At 42.8% G+C, this 18,691-nt stretch overlaps 1 protein-coding gene across 2 annotated transcripts in view; it reads right to left on the bottom strand.

The window, feature by feature from the left end:
• Window positions 1-18,691, bottom strand: part of MOCOS (molybdenum cofactor sulfurase) — a 423,354-nt gene that overhangs the window by 100,248 nt on the left and 304,415 nt on the right. Inside the window, exons 7-8 of one of the 2 annotated variants that reach the window (XM_077269558.1) lie at window positions 7,669-7,785; window positions 6,832-7,242 (exon numbers count right to left, since the gene is read on the bottom strand). In XM_077269558.1, coding sequence (XP_077125673.1) covers window positions 6,832-7,242; window positions 7,669-7,785 — 528 coding nt within the window. The remainder of the gene's footprint in view (window positions 1-6,831; window positions 7,243-7,668; window positions 7,786-18,691) is intronic. The other variant, XM_077269559.1, reaches the window with a different exon arrangement.

Here is an 18,691-nt window from a genome sequence, read left to right as displayed (position 1 = left end):
GTCCTGGATGTTGCCCGAAACTCCCTCCGCCCCCGTGAAAGGACTGACCAAACCGCGTTGGTGCCATAACTTTCAACCACAACTCTATGTCCTTCTGTTCCCATTTTATCTCAGGCCTAACCGCCTACCTTTGCCTAAATTGCTCATCGTACCGCAGCCACGCCAGTCCACCGTACGCCCTATATGCTTCACCAATAGCATCAAAGTAACAGAAAAGACCAGAACAATTTCCCAGAAACTTTTCACCAATAACGCTTGCCAAAATAGCAAACGCCTGCTGCCAGTATACGAATGTCTGCGGAATCAAACGCCACCTACGCTTTTCCTCCTCCTCTTTTCTGCTATCATCCTTTTTTCCCTTTTCTAGATTAAATTTCTCCAAAGGAAGGAGGGAGAAAATCTCCACATATTCATCCTTCCAAATTTTTTCCCTTTACTTCTTGTTTTAAATGAGCGAATAAAGGCCCTTCGAAAAAAAAGGTAAACCTCCCCTCTTGCCCTATCATCCAATTTAACCGTATCAGCCTTATCCTTTCCAGTTTGTATAGCCACTGACACCCCACCCGACGCTGAATGCTCCCCCCACTCAACATGTCCGAACTCAAAGGCCCTAATGAACCCTGACCCAAAGCGGGTATCCACGCTCCCACAGGGGATGCCCGTAAACTATCTGCGCCCCCCCCATCCAACCTCCTCAAAATCTGTGACATACTTGACAAAAGCTCTCTCACCCCGGGAATCCCAAAATTACCAGCCGCACCACAGTTATCCCCTAAGTCCCCCAACCGAACCCCACTAATTGGCGTACAAGGACTATACTCACACACACGAGGCTGCGTAGGTGCTGTGTTCCCACCAGCTGTGCTTCCAGAATCCAGCGGTTCCCGATAGTCGCGCAGGTCACTGCAGGATCTGGAATCCTCCGCGCCGCTTTGTTGCTCCTGGCCCGGGCCCCCGGCCTCCTCGTCACCGGGGGGGACTGAAGCAGGAGAAGATGATCTATTCCTTGATCTCCTTGCCGACCTCGACCTGCCAGCTGCCTGTCTGTCCCCATGCCTGCCCTCCTGCTGAGCCTCCTGCTGACTTCGTCTGCGCGCTGCCGTCACAGGGCCAGGCTGAGTGCCAGGAATCCGCCTGCCCGCTGACCTGCAGCTTAGTGCACCGAACCTGCCAGGTACCCCCACAGCATCTGGTCCAGGGTCACCAGCCGCCGTGCACACATCTCTGCGCCGCTGCTGAGCCGACGCTCCATTCCTGCTGCTCCTCCTCGTCAGCGCCGGAGCCACCATCAGTGCCGCACCCCGCCTCTGATTGCTGCCTCTCCTCACCGCTGCCACGCGTCCCACATCCATGGCCACACCAGGTGCAGCCATTGCTTCAGGGTGCACCTGCACCGCCGCAGCCCTAGTCCGTCTACCCACGCCAGCAGCGCCAGCCGATGGATTTCTGCCAGAGGGCGGGTCAGGCCGGATACCATCAATGCGGCCTGTACCCTCTGCAGGGTCCCCGAAGGGGCTCCGTGGCCGGCGTCTACCGCGCATACCTGCCTCAGGCGATAGACGTTCCGGTGGCCGCGTCCTCCGTGTCCTGGTGCCCTGGGTTCCTTGTGCTCCAAGAAGCGTTGCCAGCTGGTCCTCCAGCCAGCCACCCCTTCTTGACCGGGCAATGTCCCGCAGCTGCGACAGCATGAAATCTACAGTGGCCATGGTAAGCATGTGTTCTTTCTTTCTTCTTTCCCTGCTAATGCCACATGTACTGTCCCTAACCACACACTTTTCTTTATATCCACACCCTCCTCAGCCTAAACACCCGCCCCCTCCTTTGTCCCCTTTCAACCAATCCCACTGCACTGCCTTTAAATGTTCCCACTCCCCTTGGCACCACAGTCATGGGGGGCTTTCATTTAGCTGTGCATATTGCCGCTCCCCTTATGAAAGTAGCTTTCATAAGGAATACATAGACCACATTTAAGGGCATTTTAGATATGCCATTCATGGGTGAACTACAGTTGCAATTGTTGTGGCTGTTACTGATCATTGGGTAACTAGATTACATTGGGGACAATGTGTTTGCCACTAATTATGGTCTAAGGGGTACTTTTCTCCATGTTGAGAGTGACATGCCTGACATGCCAGGTAAGGAGACTTATAGGCCGTGCAATGCTCCTCTGGGAAATTAAATATGCAAATTGTCTCTTCAAAGAGGAAGAGGACTTGAACTCTAGTGCCACCTATTGGAAGTATCAATCCAAAAAGCCACTTTAACAACTTGGGATGAAAACCAATCCAGAATCTTACCCCTGACGAAGCCACTGCAAGTGGCGACACACGTTGGGTATCTGCTCCACCTCAGTGTCACGGGGGAATAGAGTAGACAAAGGTTGGTTACCCGGGCCCCTGCGATATCCCTCAGGCTAGGGAAACCCTGTCTGTCCCTTTCCCAGAAGTTACACTAAAGGTGTGCATGTCTGGGCCACCAGGCCTGACCCTGACTCCTGTTTCAGCCCTAAGCTGAAACCACCACCCGCCACCCAGTGAAGAGACCACACACTAATCCCCACAGAAAGCACAGACAGGGAAAACTGAAAAACGCACCATGCCGCAGACACACAGGAATACACTATAATGTGCACAGGGCAAAACAAATACAAATAGGAAGGAGGAATATGACAAAGGATTATACACCACCAGACACGATATTCCTGCAACAAGACCACCACTCCAGACCGGAATCACCAGGCATAAAGCACAGGCTATAATCGGCGACGCCCAAAGTCCAACGCGACTATTTAAAGGCCGTGGGCGTGACCCAGCCTCCAACCTGATTACCAGCTAGATTAACCCCGAGCAAGGTGGATAAAATCTATCTGACGCCACTGAGCGTGTAGTGGACGTGAGTGGAATTACTGCTGTCTGTCGGACGCCCTGGTGTGAACAGCATCCGACATGACACTCCGCTCTACTCCTAATGGATTTTTACAACTAATGGCTCCACTCTAATTTATTGGGTATGGGTGGATTGCCCGTTTTGTGCTGTTAACCCTTATGTGCCAATCCTGAGGCATAATGTATGATTTGCTTTTTGCACCTTTTCTATCTTTTTTGGACATTGAATAGAGACTGGTATCTGAATTGGTATTTCTTCACAATTGTGCACCTTATACCAGTAAGTAACTTACAGGGATGTGTGAATATGTAAATCTATTTGAGCTATACAATTGTTTATTTGTAACATGTTCCACTGTTGTAAGGCTTGGCTTCATTAATATAGCCTCTACAGCAATGAGCTACAGGTGGGCACGTTTAGGCAGTAATTTACTGGAGAGGCGTCCATTATCAACAGCAATGCACAAGTGGATATGCCCTGTATATGGGAAACCCTATTTTTGATATGCTGTCTATATAGGCACTTGACCATTGTGCATAGCATATATATTTTTGGAGTTCAGCCTAGGTGGTTAGCCCCATCATGGGCCTTTGATTAATAGGTGTCAGGTCACATGTGGGACCATTTTTAGTGTTTTTAATGTGTATGTTTTCTGTGTGTTTAATTCAATAAAATTATATTAATTTCACGCTTTATCTTTGCCTCAGGTGTTCCCCTCCTTATGGCCTATCTCTTTCTCTTTTGTTTTGGTTCTATATTTTTTGTATAGGCCGAGGTTGGATGCCTTTTGTGACTATTCTGTGGTGCCCCCTCAATTTATATACTTTGCAGACATATGTTTCAGTATGTAGACCCTCATTAATGCAAAGCATGAGATCTGATTTGGATGTATGAGAGGCCTCTAACTTGGGTCCAAGGGGTAATGTTTCTCCTTGTGGAGTGTGACATAGCTGACATGTCCGAGTAAGGCATTTTATAGGCCATGCAATGCTCCTACAATGGTCTATAAGACAGACAACTTTGATATAGAGGCCGGACACAGTCCAAAGAGACTCTACAAGTTACATTATAGTGAATGGTTCCAATCGGTGTTTCATCTGAATCTATATTTTGGGGGATTTATGTGGAAACCCCAACATAAGAACTCAGCATAGCGCAGAGGATAAATGTGAAATGATTATTAAAAGAGAGGAAAAACATATTATGCTTCCCAAAATGCTACCAATAAAATTTTCAACTCATTCGGCAAAAAACAAGCCACCACTCACGTCTGTTATCTGTTAATGAAAAAATAGGAAGTTATCACATCACTGACAGCTGGAAGTTGCTGGAGAAAATACATGAATACCCCTGCCATCACCTCTCCTAGATAACATCCAGCAAAATTTAATTAGCATTCACATGAATTTCATTTCTGTAATGGGAAGAACCTATGCAATATACAGAAGTGCAATTTCATCACAAAGGACAAAAGTATTACTTTACTGTACCCAAAAACTATAAGACATTCTGCCATGGCATGCTAATCCAAAAATCTGTTATATTGCCATTTGGGGAAGAGAAGAAGTCCAAAAGAATCCAAGGCACCAGGAAAAAAAATTCTCATTGGGATAAAAGCTAACAATTTTTCTTTTGTTAAAAGTATATGGCAATAGTTACAAATGAGGTAGATGAATGAAGCAATATTTCGACCACGACAGGCCTTTTTCAAGCCAAAAATTACAAGTTTACAAAAAGGCAGCCATAACAGATGTACAGATTGGCGTTTGGTGAGTGAGAAATATCCACTGAACTCAGGAAGAGAAGGATTTAGTTCTTTTATAACAAGCTGACTCTATACCATATGAGGATTTTTTTTTTTACCTATCAGGATCAAATGTAAATATAATACAAAAGGCTGAAGTTGATGTCATTTAGGCTCATAAAAGTTAATAAAGTTGACACGCACTAGCTTCCTATAACAGAAATTAAAGGCAGGCAAATTCAACAAAGTCGAGTCTTTAAGTTTTTGACTGGAGCTTTCGGACTTATTCGGATGTCAGCAAAATTTCACATACAAAAAAAACGATACGTGCATCATCAGCATTTAAGATCTGAGATTCTTTACCATCAGGGTTTCATCAGTGATTTTTCCATATAGATACAGTTATGGCCAAAAGTATTGACACCCCTGCTATTCTGTCAGATAATACTCAGTTTCTTCCTGAAAATGATTGCAAACACAAATTCTTTGGTATTATTATCTTCATTTAATTTGTTTTAAATGAAAAAACACAAAAAGAATTGTCCTAAAGCCAAATTGGATATAATTCCACACCAAACATAAAAAAGGGGGTGGACAAAAGTATTGGCACTGTTCGAAAAATCATGTGATGCTTCTTTAATTTGTGTAATTAACAGCACCTGTAACGTACCTGTGGCACCTAACAGGTGTTGGCAATAACTAACACTTGCAGCCAGTTGACATAGATTAAAGTTGACTCAACCTCTGTCCTGGGTCCTTGTGTGTTCCACATTGAGCATGGAGAAAAGAAAGAAGACCAAAGAACTGTCTGAGGACTTGAGAAACCAAATTGTGAGGAAGCATGAGCAATCTCAAGGCTACAAGTCCATCTCCAAAGACCTGAATGTTCCTGTGTCTACCGTGCGCAGTATCATCAAGAAGTTTAAAGCCCATGGCACTGTGGCTAACCTCCCTAGATGTGGACGGAAAAGAAAAATTGACAAGACATTTCAATGCAAGATTGTGCGGATGTTTGATAAAGAGCCTCGACTAACATCCAAACAAGTTCAAGCTGCCCTGCAGTCCGAGGGTACAACAGTGTCAACCTGTACTATCCGTCGGCATCTGAATGAAAAGGGACTGTATGGTAGGAGACCCAGGAAGACCCGACTTCTTGCCCCGAGACATAAAAAAAGCCAGGCTGGAGTTTGCCAAAGCTTACCTGAAAAAGCCTAAAACATTTTGGAAGAATTTTCTCTGGTCAGATGAGACAAAAGTAGAGCTTTTTTGGGCAAAGGCATCAACATAGAGTTTACAGGAGAAAAAAGAGGCATTCAAAGAAAAGAACACGGTCCCTACAGTCAAACATGGCGGAGGTTCCCTGATGTTTTGGGGTTGCTTTGCTGCCTCTGGCACTGGACTGCTTGACTGCGTGTATGGCATTATGAAGTCTGAAGACTACCAACAAATTTTGCAGCATAATGTAGGGCCCAGTGTGAGAAAGCTGGGTCTCCCTCAGAGGTCATGGGTCTTCCAGCAGGACAATGATACAAAACACACTTCAAAAAGCACTAGAAAATGGGTTGAGAGAAAGCACTGGAGACTTCTAAGGTGGCCAATGAATCCAGACCTGAATCCCATAGAACACCTGTGGAGAGATCTAAAAATGGCAGTTTGGAGAAGGTACCCTTCAAATATCAGGAACCTGGATCAGTTTGCCAAAGAAGAATGGTCTAAAATTCCAGCAGAGCATTGTAAGAAACTCATTGATGGTTACCGGAAGAGGTGGTCGCAGTTATTTTGGCTAAAGGTTGTGCAACCAAGTATTAGGCTGAGGATGCCAATACTTTTGTCTGGCCCATTTTTGGAGTTTTGTGTGAAATGATCAATGTTTTGCTTTTTGCTTCATTCTCTTTTGTGTTTTTTCATTTAAGACAAATTAAATGAAGATAATAATACCAAAGAATTTGTGATTGCAATCATTTTTAGGAAGAAACTGAGTATTATCTGACAGAATTGCAGGGGTTGTCAATACTTTTGGCCACAGCTGTAAATTATAGAGCTTCTCTTATTCATTGCAATGTTAATTACAGACAGCACACGGATGGCACAAACCATGATCACGTATGTGAAATATGGAACTCTGAAAAAGGCCTGCGTTAATGTTGAAGCTATGCAGAATGTAATGAAAGTGGATTTTTATATTCGATGCTGTGTCTTACCTGAAATGCGGCACATGACTTGATGGGATAAAGGTAGATATGACTGAGAGTGATTGCCTTGTTATTTGCTGTCATGTTTTCTCTTTCTTTGCATGTACAAGTAGGTTCTACTCTAGAGAGATTAGAAAATACGTGGCTCCGAGTCTCCATTGTGTTGCTTAGGATTTTTCTACTGCCATTCATGCTTTCCTCTTCATTGCTTTCCAACTGCGAGACACTGGCTTGTGAGAACTTTTCATAGTCCACCATTTGTGCAGTGTCTTGTGATGACCTTTTTATAAAAGTGTCTACAATAAACTTTAAAAATGTTTTTGCATCATCAAAAGTAGACATAAATCCAAATGATATCCTCACAGAGCCAGTAGGTTGTCCATCAATTACATCCATTTCATCTCCGCATACATGCCCAGCCTTGGGAAAGAAAATGAAGATACAATTAAGTTTTATTCCAAGCTAAATAACAATTATTTAAGTATGATTGCAAATAGGGGTTGTCTAGTACTCCCAACCCCTTTCTGTCCCGCTGCCAATGCCCTTCCATGGTGTTAGCCATCTCTTCCCGCGTGGACAATCATTCCTGATTTGCTCCCCCAGTCACATGTTTGTATGCCCAGAAATATTCATATTTGTATATCATATTCTGGTCATATGGACATAATGTGTGATTGCAGCAAACAGGATTGGAATGGAAGGGGAAGTACCGGTATATTTGTAGCTTTTATTTTTGAGTGGTTTATTGAAAAAAAAAGTATAGGATTATCCATGAAGTAGTCAGAAGAATACTGATTGCACATATTGCATTTAAGCAGACATATATAATATAATTATTTGTCTAACCTTTAAATTGCGTTTTACTACGTCATTGCTAAGTCCTATAAGCTTCTGGCAGGCCCCAGCATTACAGAAACAACCTGTACGAAAGTGGATATTGTACAGACTAGCCAGCTTTTCAACCTGCAGATGCAAAAAAAAACAAAACAAATAAATTTAAATGCAAAGTAATATACACATTTTACTGCACCATTGACACCATCCACTACTGTAAAAAGAAAAAAAATCTGATGAATGACACACATTTAGCGATTTTGCTACTAAGAACATATGTTATAAATCACAATTTTAACCCCCTCATTATACTACATACAGTATAAAACACTGATCGAAAAAATAAAAGGAACACCTAAAATAACACAATTTAATCTCCAAGTCGATCACACATCTGTGAAAACCTGTCCAGTTATGAAGTAACACCAATTGTGAATCAATTTCTTCTGCTGTTGCGCAAATGGTACAGACAACAGGTAGAACTGATAGGCAATTAGCAAGACAAACCCTATAAAGAACTGGATCTGCAGGAGGTGACCACAGACCATTTCTTTGTTCTCAGCATTTTTGGCTGTGGTTTTGGTCTTTTTTGCATTTTGTCATTGTTTTCACCCCTAGAAGTATTGTACAGCAGTATGAGGTGGTGTCTACAACCCACAGAAGTTGCTCAGGTAGTGCAGCTCATTCAAGATGGCTAATCAATACGAGTTGTGGCAAGAAGGGTAGCTGTGTCTGTCAGCACAGTGTCTAGTGTAAATAGGCAGAAGGCTAGCACTCTTATGGATATGACGGTGCTAGTGAATGGAGCTGATGGTCCCATAAACAATAGAGTATATAATCACTGCACTCGTCCAAATTGAGGAATTTTGCTTCAAGTGAAATTTTTTTTTTATTACAGGTGGCAGGTGAACTGACAGGCAAATTAACGTTTTGTCCACTTAATGGCCTTGATCACAATGCCACCCTTGGAAAAATTTCTCTAGGTTAGAACAAGAAATGTCAATATGGATGGTTGGAGTAGGAGTGAATGTACAAAATCTTCCGTAAGTGGTAAAGTAGTGCATGCAGACACGAATGTGTCTTAGGAACAGCTGGATAGCATTGCAGCAGAAGCCGACACCAGTGGCTATTTAGCGAATGCTGTCCCGTAATGTGTCTGAAAACAAATTCAGACAAAACAGGTCGGTGCTGTAATGTAGGTTAGGGAGCCGAATCCAATGGCGATAGCGCAGTTGTGGAAACAGGTGCAGCGATACCCCAGGAGCATATGAGAGATGCAGCTGCAGGAGCCGGTGTTGGTGGACGAATGGGAGACGCTGGTTCACGTGTGTCAGAGCGCGGGCAACATCAAAAACTCAACAAATGCTCATCATGGGAAATTAGTATTATATTTTGTTTGATAACTGTAATCAGAACAACCAATTCTTGGACAGCAGTGGGACAGCAAGTATGTAGATGTGCTGTGATTTGAGATATCACATCATCCAAAAGTTGTTAGAGCAGAAATCAGCACACGGGATCTTCAGTGGGATATGACAGTGATGGTATGGCCCTATCAGCTGCCTCCACTTGCATGTGTCATTGGATAATTCTCCTTGGACCTATTTACCACCTAAATCATTCAGCTTGCACTTTCAGAGGAAGGATACAAAACGTACAGGTGTTTCAGTTATGGGGGATTTTTCAGAGAGTAATTTCCAAACTACGGCATCAGGTAAAACCTTAATTTATTGCTGTATCCACAGTCACTGAATCGTATTATGATGGTGAAATTTTGGTAGCATAAGTATCGATACCACAGGAAATTATGTTGGTGGTTGAGGTTTATTTCTGGTTACACACTAATTCATTTATCTTATTAATCCATATCAATTATATTGATTATATGACCACCTCTGTATGTTTTTAAGGTACTTTGTTTTTTTTCCCATTATAGTTGGGTGATAGATCATTGTGTTTGTATGTCATTTTTAATAAAGTAATACTGATATCCAGGAGCAGACACAGAGGTGAAATTGGTCCCAAATACCTCTTGGGCCCCTGTGTGTCTGAACAGTATGTCTGCCCCTGCAACTATCATAATTATTAGTGATGTATTTTTTCTAAGTGTTAATTGCCATAAATGGGTAGTGAAATTGAATGCTTCAATTTGGTTAATGAAGATAGTAATGACTGAGTTTCAACCATTGGGCAACATCACCTGTTTAGTTGGTTACTCATTCACCTAGCTATAATCCTATAAAATCCCTGCTTCAGGCAAGTGAACCTAGAAGAATTGATGCTATTTTAAAGGCAAAGGGTGGTGACACCAAATATTGATTTGAATCAGATAAGCTTGAGAAAGAGGGACGTTCCCCCAAAACGCGTCGGGATTGGCCCTTGTACATGTCCGTCTTCTACGGACAGGTGACGTCACCACTAACCACGCCCCCGCTTACCACGCTACTACACGACGGCGCCTTCGGCCGAGGCAAACCGCCGGTTCTTGCAGACGGGGATTCAGGAGCCATTTTGGTGCAAAGGGAGGATGCTCCCCAACTGTGGACTCTATTTAGCCACCACATCGCCAAAGACTCCAGGCACAAACAAGTGAGTGCCGCTCTATTAATCCCGGAACGCGCAGCGACTACAGGCCTACAGCCACTGAGTTTGTGCACCAGCACACTGGTATTAGCACGGCAGCCCCCTTTTCTATTACACTCAAGACGTTTTCCTGGGCAGACCTGCATATCCCATCTGCCAGGGTGCCAGCGGCTTATACACTACAGCAAAATAGGACAGCGCCAGTGTATTTTTTATTTATATAACTATTAACGTCTATTTTGTAAAACAATCTTACTTTGCATTTTTTTTTTGCCACACCTGCCTAAAACTTTTGCACAGTACTATATGGACAGTACTGTATAGAGATGATCAAATATTTTGAAATTCAATAGTACTATAGTACTATTTAACAGGTTCTTGAATCTTTCTTAAGTCTGTTTGCTCAAGGTAAATACTTTACACCAAAGGTAGAGATGATAAGTAATATATTTATTTCATCATATAAAATAAGCTGAACCTGAATCTTTCTTCTTATCTGTCTCTCATGGAAAAGAAACATTCAATTAGAGAGAAATATGCTTAAGCAAGTATTTTGTAATTTACATTCATTTCCTTAATTTTCAGGTTAAAATCTGTGATGTTGACAGTACAGTCAACTCTACAGTTTTCTATAAAGCTGGGATTCACTTAAGAATTCAGAGCAAAGAAATCTGTACAGAACTAGGTAGACAAGATTAATAATTGATTATTAAATCTTCTTTAATTATGAAACCTAGGGGGAATACCATTTTTAGTCTTTTATGCCTAGATATTTAATTTTTAGTTTGATATATTTTGCATAATTTCTATTTTACAAAAATGTTCAATATCACTTATTCTTATAACTTTGTTTATTAGAGGTTTAAAGCGTTTTTCTCACTGCAGTTGGCAGAATTTATAGATGTCAACTGGAGCACAATTTAAAGGGAATCTGTCACCCCCAAAATCAACGGTGAGCTAAGCCCACCGGCATCAGGGGCTTATCTACAGCATTCTGTAATGCTGTAGATAAGCCCCCGATGTATCCTAAAAGATAAGAAAAAGAGGTTAGATTATACTTACCTGGGCGGGCTGTCCGATCCGATGGGCATTGCAGTCCGGGTCCGGGGCCTCCCATCTTCTTACGATGATGTCCTCTTCTGGTCTTCACGCTGCGGCTCCGGCGCAGGCGTACTTTATCTGCCCTGTTGAGGGCAGAGCAAAGTACTGCAGTGCGCAGGCGCTGGGAAAGGTCAGAGAGGCCCAGCATCTGTGCACTGCAGTACTTTGCTCTGCCCTCAACAGAGCAGACAAAGTATGCCTGCACCGGAGCCACAGTGTGAAGACCAGAAGAGGGCGTCATCTGATGAAGATAGGAGGCGCCGGACCGGACCAGCAGCGGGAACGCCCTTGGGTGAGTATAATATAACCTCTTTTTCTCATCTTTCAGGATACATCGGGGGCTTATCTACAGCATTACAGAATGCTGTAGATAAGCCCCTGATTCCAGTGGGATTACCTCACCCTCGATTTTGGGGGTGACAGGTTCCCTTTAATGCATTTGGATTTGCTCCAGTAGAAAACAATTTCAGCATCAGCAGTCATATATGGCCAAATTTTTACTCTACGGCAAAGACAAAAAAACTCTCATCTTTGTTACTTAAAGGGGTTGACCCAGGGCCGGCTCCAGGTTTTTGAGGGCCCCGGGCGAACGAGTCTCAGTGGGCCTCCCCCCCCTTTAACACATACCACGATTGCCCGTGACGCAGTATATAACACACAGCCCGTGACGCAGTATATAACACAGCCCGTAACGCAGTATATAACACAGTCCGTGACGCAGTATATAACGCACAGCCCGTGACGCAGTATATAACACAGCCCGTGACGCAGTATATAACACAGCCCGTGACGCAGTATATAACGCACAGCCCGTGACGCAGTATATAACACAGCCCGTGACGCAGTATATAACACAGCCCGTGACGCAGTATATAACACAGTCCGTGACGCAGTATATAACGCACAGCCCGTGACGCAGTATATAACACGACACAGCCCAGTGCCCACACAGTATATAACACACAGCCCACACAGTATACAGCATAGTGCACGTAGTAATAGCACAACCCCGTGACGTAGTATATAAGGCAACACCTAAAATGGGTGACACTGGCTTCCAGCTCATGCATATGACTGCTGCTTAGCACTTTTAATTTTAGGGATAGATGTTTTGTTTGTTTATCGCTCACAAAAGATGGGGATGGTGCTGTCATTACTGAGAGTCTTTGTTGAATGATTGCATATTCTAGCAATGCACCTTGCGGTGTGTTTACAATGTGCCGCACTGAACAGAGACGTGCCACCACCCCCTCATGCCCTCAAGCAGCTATTCCGTGACTTTCATGTGTGACAGGGGCATCACTGGAGATCAGATTTTGCAAGTAAAAGGGTCAGTGAGCACGCAGCAGAGCAGACCCAGGCTCAGCAGCAGACTGCCTGCATCCCATATTCTCCCCTCCCCCGCAAAGTGCAGACGAGTCACTGACTCACTCACTGCTACACCGGCCCGTCCATTGCCCTCGTTGTGGACACAGCAGGAGAGGGTGCAGCACGGTCCTCACTGCAGCTGCTGCTCGTCTTCTCCTGCTTGGCGCTGCCGCTGCTGGACCTCCTGTCCTCATGTCCTGGACGGTGACCTGGTGGACGCTGTGCTGGACGACGTGGGGCTCTCTCTGTCTTCTTGCTCTTAGGATGATGAGCCGACCGGAAGTAACAGGAGAGATGACCCAGCGTCGCCCGGAAGTGTATTGTGTGTATCCATGGTGAGGGCCGGCGGCGGCGACGGAGGTGAGTATTGCTGCTATTGCAGCTGCGCAGTGCCAGGCGCTGGTGAAACAGCTCAGACAGAGCTCTGTGGGCCCCCTGCAGCCGAGGCACCGCCGGGCGCCGGGGATGAGGGATTTAATTTGATATGACTATGAGTCACTGTAGTCACACACACAGCAGGGATGTAGTGACAGTGTACTACCATAAATGGGCCCCCCCATCTCGCCAGGGCCCCGGCACTTGCCCGGGTGCGCCGGGTGCTGACGCCAGCCCTGGGTTGACCACTACTAGGACAATCCCTTCTTAAACTAAATGTTCAGCCTCGATAAAATAATAAAGCCTACACTCACCTCCCGTGCTGGTGTAGTTTCCATGGTGTCAACACTTGCTCACTCCAGGGCTCTGATGTGGTATTGTGATGCATGACGATGGCGCCCAATCAAGGCTGGTGTCACTGTATGCGCTTTCATACGAACTGAACATGAAGAGGAAGCCAGGGCTTAGCTGCAGCCCGGACTTCCTCTTCATATTCAGTGTGTCCAAAGGCAGGGACAATGACACCAGGGCTGATTGGGCACCAGGCATCACATGTCATTCCACCTCATCACAGCCCCGGAACCGCGAGTGCCAACACTGCAGGGAACGGAGCTGTCATGAGTGATGAGTACAGGCTTTATTATTTTATCGGAGCATAACATTTAGTTTAAGAAGGGTGTGAGGGACAAGGGAGACTCGATTTTTTTTATTTAAAAATTCAAGCCCCATAGATTATCTAGAGCTCTCCCTCCACTCCTGAATTGTGGCCCCCACCCTTTAGAAAAGTACGCAATTCCCAAAACAGCAGAACTTTTGCCAAATGGCCAGAGAATTAGAGGCCATGTGTTAATGAAGGCAGTGAGGAGCAGAGCTAGGACCCCCTGCTGTCTTTTGTGCAAGTCTTCCTACTTCATAGGAAAACTCTTTGGCACTGACATTTAGAGCTGAATTTCAGGGTTGAGTCCAATATACCACCAGTATCCAGGGAGCCCCCTGCACGCACCCCTGCGTCTCATTTGTCTAGCGGTCCTGGATACTGAGATACTGGGCTATCAAGACTGGCTCTGCAGAACCACTTAGCCGACCTATGTTTGGACTCTCTGTATCAGTCCAGCCCCAACGAACCCATTGAGACGTCAGTCGTCCCAATTGGACCTACCGCTAGGAAGTTATGATCCATCCTAGATATTGGGAATTATTTCAGCTAGGAGGTCAAGAGAGGAGAATTCAGTCCAACCAAGAGGGGCAGAGGCAAATGTGGGAGGGGGGCGCTAGGGATTAAATGGATCATTTCTCATCTATTCCTTTATGCTCTTCTGAACTCCACTTTGTAATTACACAGGTCTGCGACTAAAAAGCTGTTTATTTTCATATAATTTCCATGTATTTTGGTCTTTTGGTAATGAAAAAATATTGAAAAAAATATTAAATGTCAGGACTTGTCACAAATCTGTAGGTTCTTCTGCAAACTCTGGTATGAATCATCAGCAGGCAGCTTATTTTCTTTCATCATTAACATCAATGGGAACTGCGTGATTGGCTGGTGGCAGTCAGGTGGTTAGAGACATAATGAAAGGTCCTTATGCTTTCAAGAAACTTGCATTCGAATTTCATTCATCAACCGTGTTTCCCCAACTCAGCGTTATGGCTTTGCAGAAGTGTATTAATTTGCCTGACCATTTCTGTTTAATTTGTGGAGAATATTCAGTGTTAAATCAACAGCTGAATATTACAGACTTTGTGAAAATAGTATACTTCGCATGCTTCGGACTAAAACTTGGAGATCATGATAAAGTTTGGGTGCCTCATAAAGTGTGCTAACGGTGTGTTGAGGACCTCTGAAATTGGCTCAAGGGTAAGAAAAAAGCTTTCCGTTATGGGATTCCTATGGTATGGTGAGAGCAAAAGAACTGTAGTAACGACTGTGACTTTTGTTTATGCCATGTGAAAGGATATAATTCCAAATGAGAGCATTCCATACCCCAATCTTCATTCAGCAATTTGTTTCATCACCATTGGCACAGATATACCAGTACCCAAGGCCCCTGTTACCTTGGATGAGATACCAAACTCCGATGAAGGTGGAATCAGATGAATCAAGTTCTGACTTTGAAGATGATACAAGACCAACATTTTTTCCCAGGAGGAGATGAAGCATTTAGTAAGAGACTTGAGTCTTCCCAAAGATGCCGCTGAGTTACTCGGATCAAGGCTCAAAAGGAGGAATTTAATGTTACCTGGAATGTCTCTTTCATGGTTCAAACATTGTGAAAAGGAGTTCATTCCTTTCTTTGCCCAGGAAGACAAGTGGGTTTGCATCAATGTTGAAGGTTTGATGGGTCAATTAAAAATCCAATATGATTCAGCGCAATGGCGTCTTTTTTATAGATTCTTCAAAAAGAAGTCTCAAAGCAGTTTTACTCCACAATGGCGGTTTTTATGCTTCCATTCCTGTAGGTCATTCCGTACACTTGAAGGAAACCTACGAGACCTTGGAATTTGTTCTTCACAAACTTAAATATGAAAACCACGGTTGGTAAGTGTGTGGGTATTTGAAGGTCTTGTGCATGCTGCTCGGGCAACAAGCTGGGTATACCAAATACCCTTGTTTTCTGTGTCTGTGGGACAGTCGAGACTGACAAAATTACTGGACCAAGAAAAGTTGGCAGCCGAGGGTGCTCACAGTCGGTGAAAAAATGTCATCCGAGAAACTTTGGTACCTCCCAATAAAGTTCTTCCACCACTTCTGCACATAAAATTGGGCTTGATGAAGCAATTCGTGAAATCACTTCCAAGAGATGAAGAATATTTCAAATACTTGGTCACCAAGTTTCCAAGCCACTCAGAGGCAAAATTGAAGGAAGGTGTGTTCGTCGGACCAGACATTAGAAGGCTTATAGCTGATAAAGTTTGTCAATACCATGACGGATCCTCAAAAAGAACGGTAGATTGCATAAAGAGGTTGTACAGAAATTTTTAGGCAATAAAAAAGATCCTGACTACAAAAAGATCGTCAGATGACCTTTGAATCATTTCAAGTTTTAGGTGGCCTGATGCGTTTGAAAGTGAATTTCCTCCATTCCCACCTTGACTACTTTCCTGAAAATTTGGGACCTCTGAGTGAAGAGCAAGGTGAACGATTCCACCAGGACATTAAAAAGATGAAAAGAAGATACCAGGGAAAATTACAATTACATTACAATGATGGCAGACTACTGTTGGATGCTTCAGAGAGACATTCCAGATGCTACTCACAAGCGTAAATGTACCAAGAGGAGCCTTACAGGGAAAAAAAAATCTATTTTAGTGAGTGTTAATGAGCTCATTTCAGTACATAAATGATTTTTCATGAACAATTTGTAATAAAAAAAAAAATTATAAGTCTATTTTCATTTATTTTGCGGTATTGCCTTATTTAATATAGTTACCTAAATTGGAAATGTGATGTTCTACGGCAAAACAGAGGTCATTTTCGGATTCAGCGCACCAAAAAACACAAAAATTATGTGGAATAACCAAAACAAATCTTGAAATAAAATGTTGTTTTTTGAAGACCTGTGTTATTTAGCATTTATATTAAGAAGTGTGCACACTTCACTTGGTCACACTGTAAGAGTATGTATTTTTTTCTAGTTTACAATCCTTTAATGCATCCTCAAAAATCAGGACAACCTCTCCTACAAAACTGTTAGAAGCAACAAGCAAACAATATTTATTGTCCTGACTTCCAAACAAGTTCCATCCTCTCAATTAGTATTCAGAAAGGATATCAGTGTTACAAAAGCATCATGAGCACAATACCAGGCCACGCGTAATTCATTTGTTTGAGAGACATGAACATATTGAAGTTTGAATCCTATTTTCTAAGACTTGTCAAGATGAAGATGTATTTAACAAGATTGTCATAAACTAAAACAAATGGGAAGTGACATAGCAAAGAATTGCCAATGCCTCGCCTTGTCAAGCACAGCTGCCAAAATTTACCATCACATTCTGCATGGCAATATCACAGAGTGACTCTTCTCATCTAGTTATGAAATCAGAACCGTGAATCTAAACGAAAGGTATGGCAATCACAATCATATGGCAATCAGGTTTTTGTTTTCTTTGTGGAATTCAGCCAATGTGATGTTTGTTTTTCAGCCACGCTATCCTTCCAGAATAGAAAGAAACCGTCCATATAAATTCAATCCTTTATGATATCTCTTTATTTACATCCATGTTATAATGTTGTGCACAAACTCGGATATCATTATGTTTGTGCACAAACCTTTACAGGCACTGAATCAATCTTTGCAGTAATCAAATTCTTGTACAAAAATGTTGTGTTATAAAACACATTCATCAAAAATCTGTTTACTGATTTCATAATGAGATACTCTGATAAATGGCCACCATTACCATAAGATTGTTAATACCTTTGCCTGTCAAAACAAAGTGCCTGATGAAGTGGCTGCTATATGTGAAGTGTTCAAAAGAGTATAAATGTCTAATTAAAACAAAATAATCACAAAATGAATATCTATATTAAGTAGTAGATGTAATTATGAAATATCATATTCATTTTTCAGAGCATAATGAAAATTACATTAGACAAGTCCAGAATCCAGGCTTCTCACTGTCCTTATATAAGATTTATTCACTTGTCAGAAAATGTTCAGGTTGTTGAATTTTAATTGATTGTTTTGCATGATGATGTCTTTCTTAATTAATATGACATACATAGTATTGAAAAGACTTTAAACATGTTTCCAAATAGAGACTAAGGACACATCTATTAACATAAATCATTAACACAAATGTATACCTATTTTTTAATCTTTGGCTCTGTTTGTCACAGACATCTGTTAAGCAGTTGTGTAGTTAGATATCTTATCAATCTTTTTTTTTTTACCGATTTATTAGTTTCTTTCCTTTGGTTGCAGAACATGATCTGCACTCTGCCTGAGTGAATCATACATCTCCAGTAAGGGACAAAAGTCAAACTGGGGAAGCATTCCTATGGAAATCTCAATTTGATATCAGAATGAGCAATGCCAAAAGAAGCCACACTCAAGATGCGATATAACTAAGGTACTCAGAGTGCAGGTGCCGTGGAAAAAGCAAAGAAACAGAACTGAACAGACATTCTTGAAAAAGAAGATTGGTGACAATTTTGATAACACAATTATTTACCTGATTATCCACTACTAATAGAGAAAAACATGCATTATATTTGCAGAATGCTTCTAAATGTATCTATAAGATAGGAATGATGTTTTCAGGCTCCCTACCGATAAATTTTGTGGAAGTTTTGATGTTTGAAAACAATTACATTTATCTAAAGTCAAATGGGCACAAAGCTGAGCTGAGAGCTTCTGCCCTTTACTTAAAGGGTTTGTACGGGCTTTTACATTGTTGGCCTATCCTTAGGATATGTCATCAATATCTGATCAGTGGGAATGCAACACAGGACACCGATGATCAACTATTTCCGCTGGTGGCTGTATATGCTGACTTGTGGAGTGAAACAGCTCTGTCAACAGCACTGTGGGCAAAACTGGGTACAGCACATCTACCCCCTATTGATTTGGATCTGCTGTACACACTGATGATGTCCTGTTTCAGA

The sequence above is a fragment of the Ranitomeya variabilis genome, chromosome 6, assembly GCF_051348905.1.
Source record: "Ranitomeya variabilis isolate aRanVar5 chromosome 6, aRanVar5.hap1, whole genome shotgun sequence".
NCBI lineage: Eukaryota > Metazoa > Chordata > Amphibia > Anura > Dendrobatidae > Ranitomeya > Ranitomeya variabilis.
Note: the sequence above shows the minus strand (reverse complement) of the source record. Positions and strands in the feature narration are given on the sequence as shown.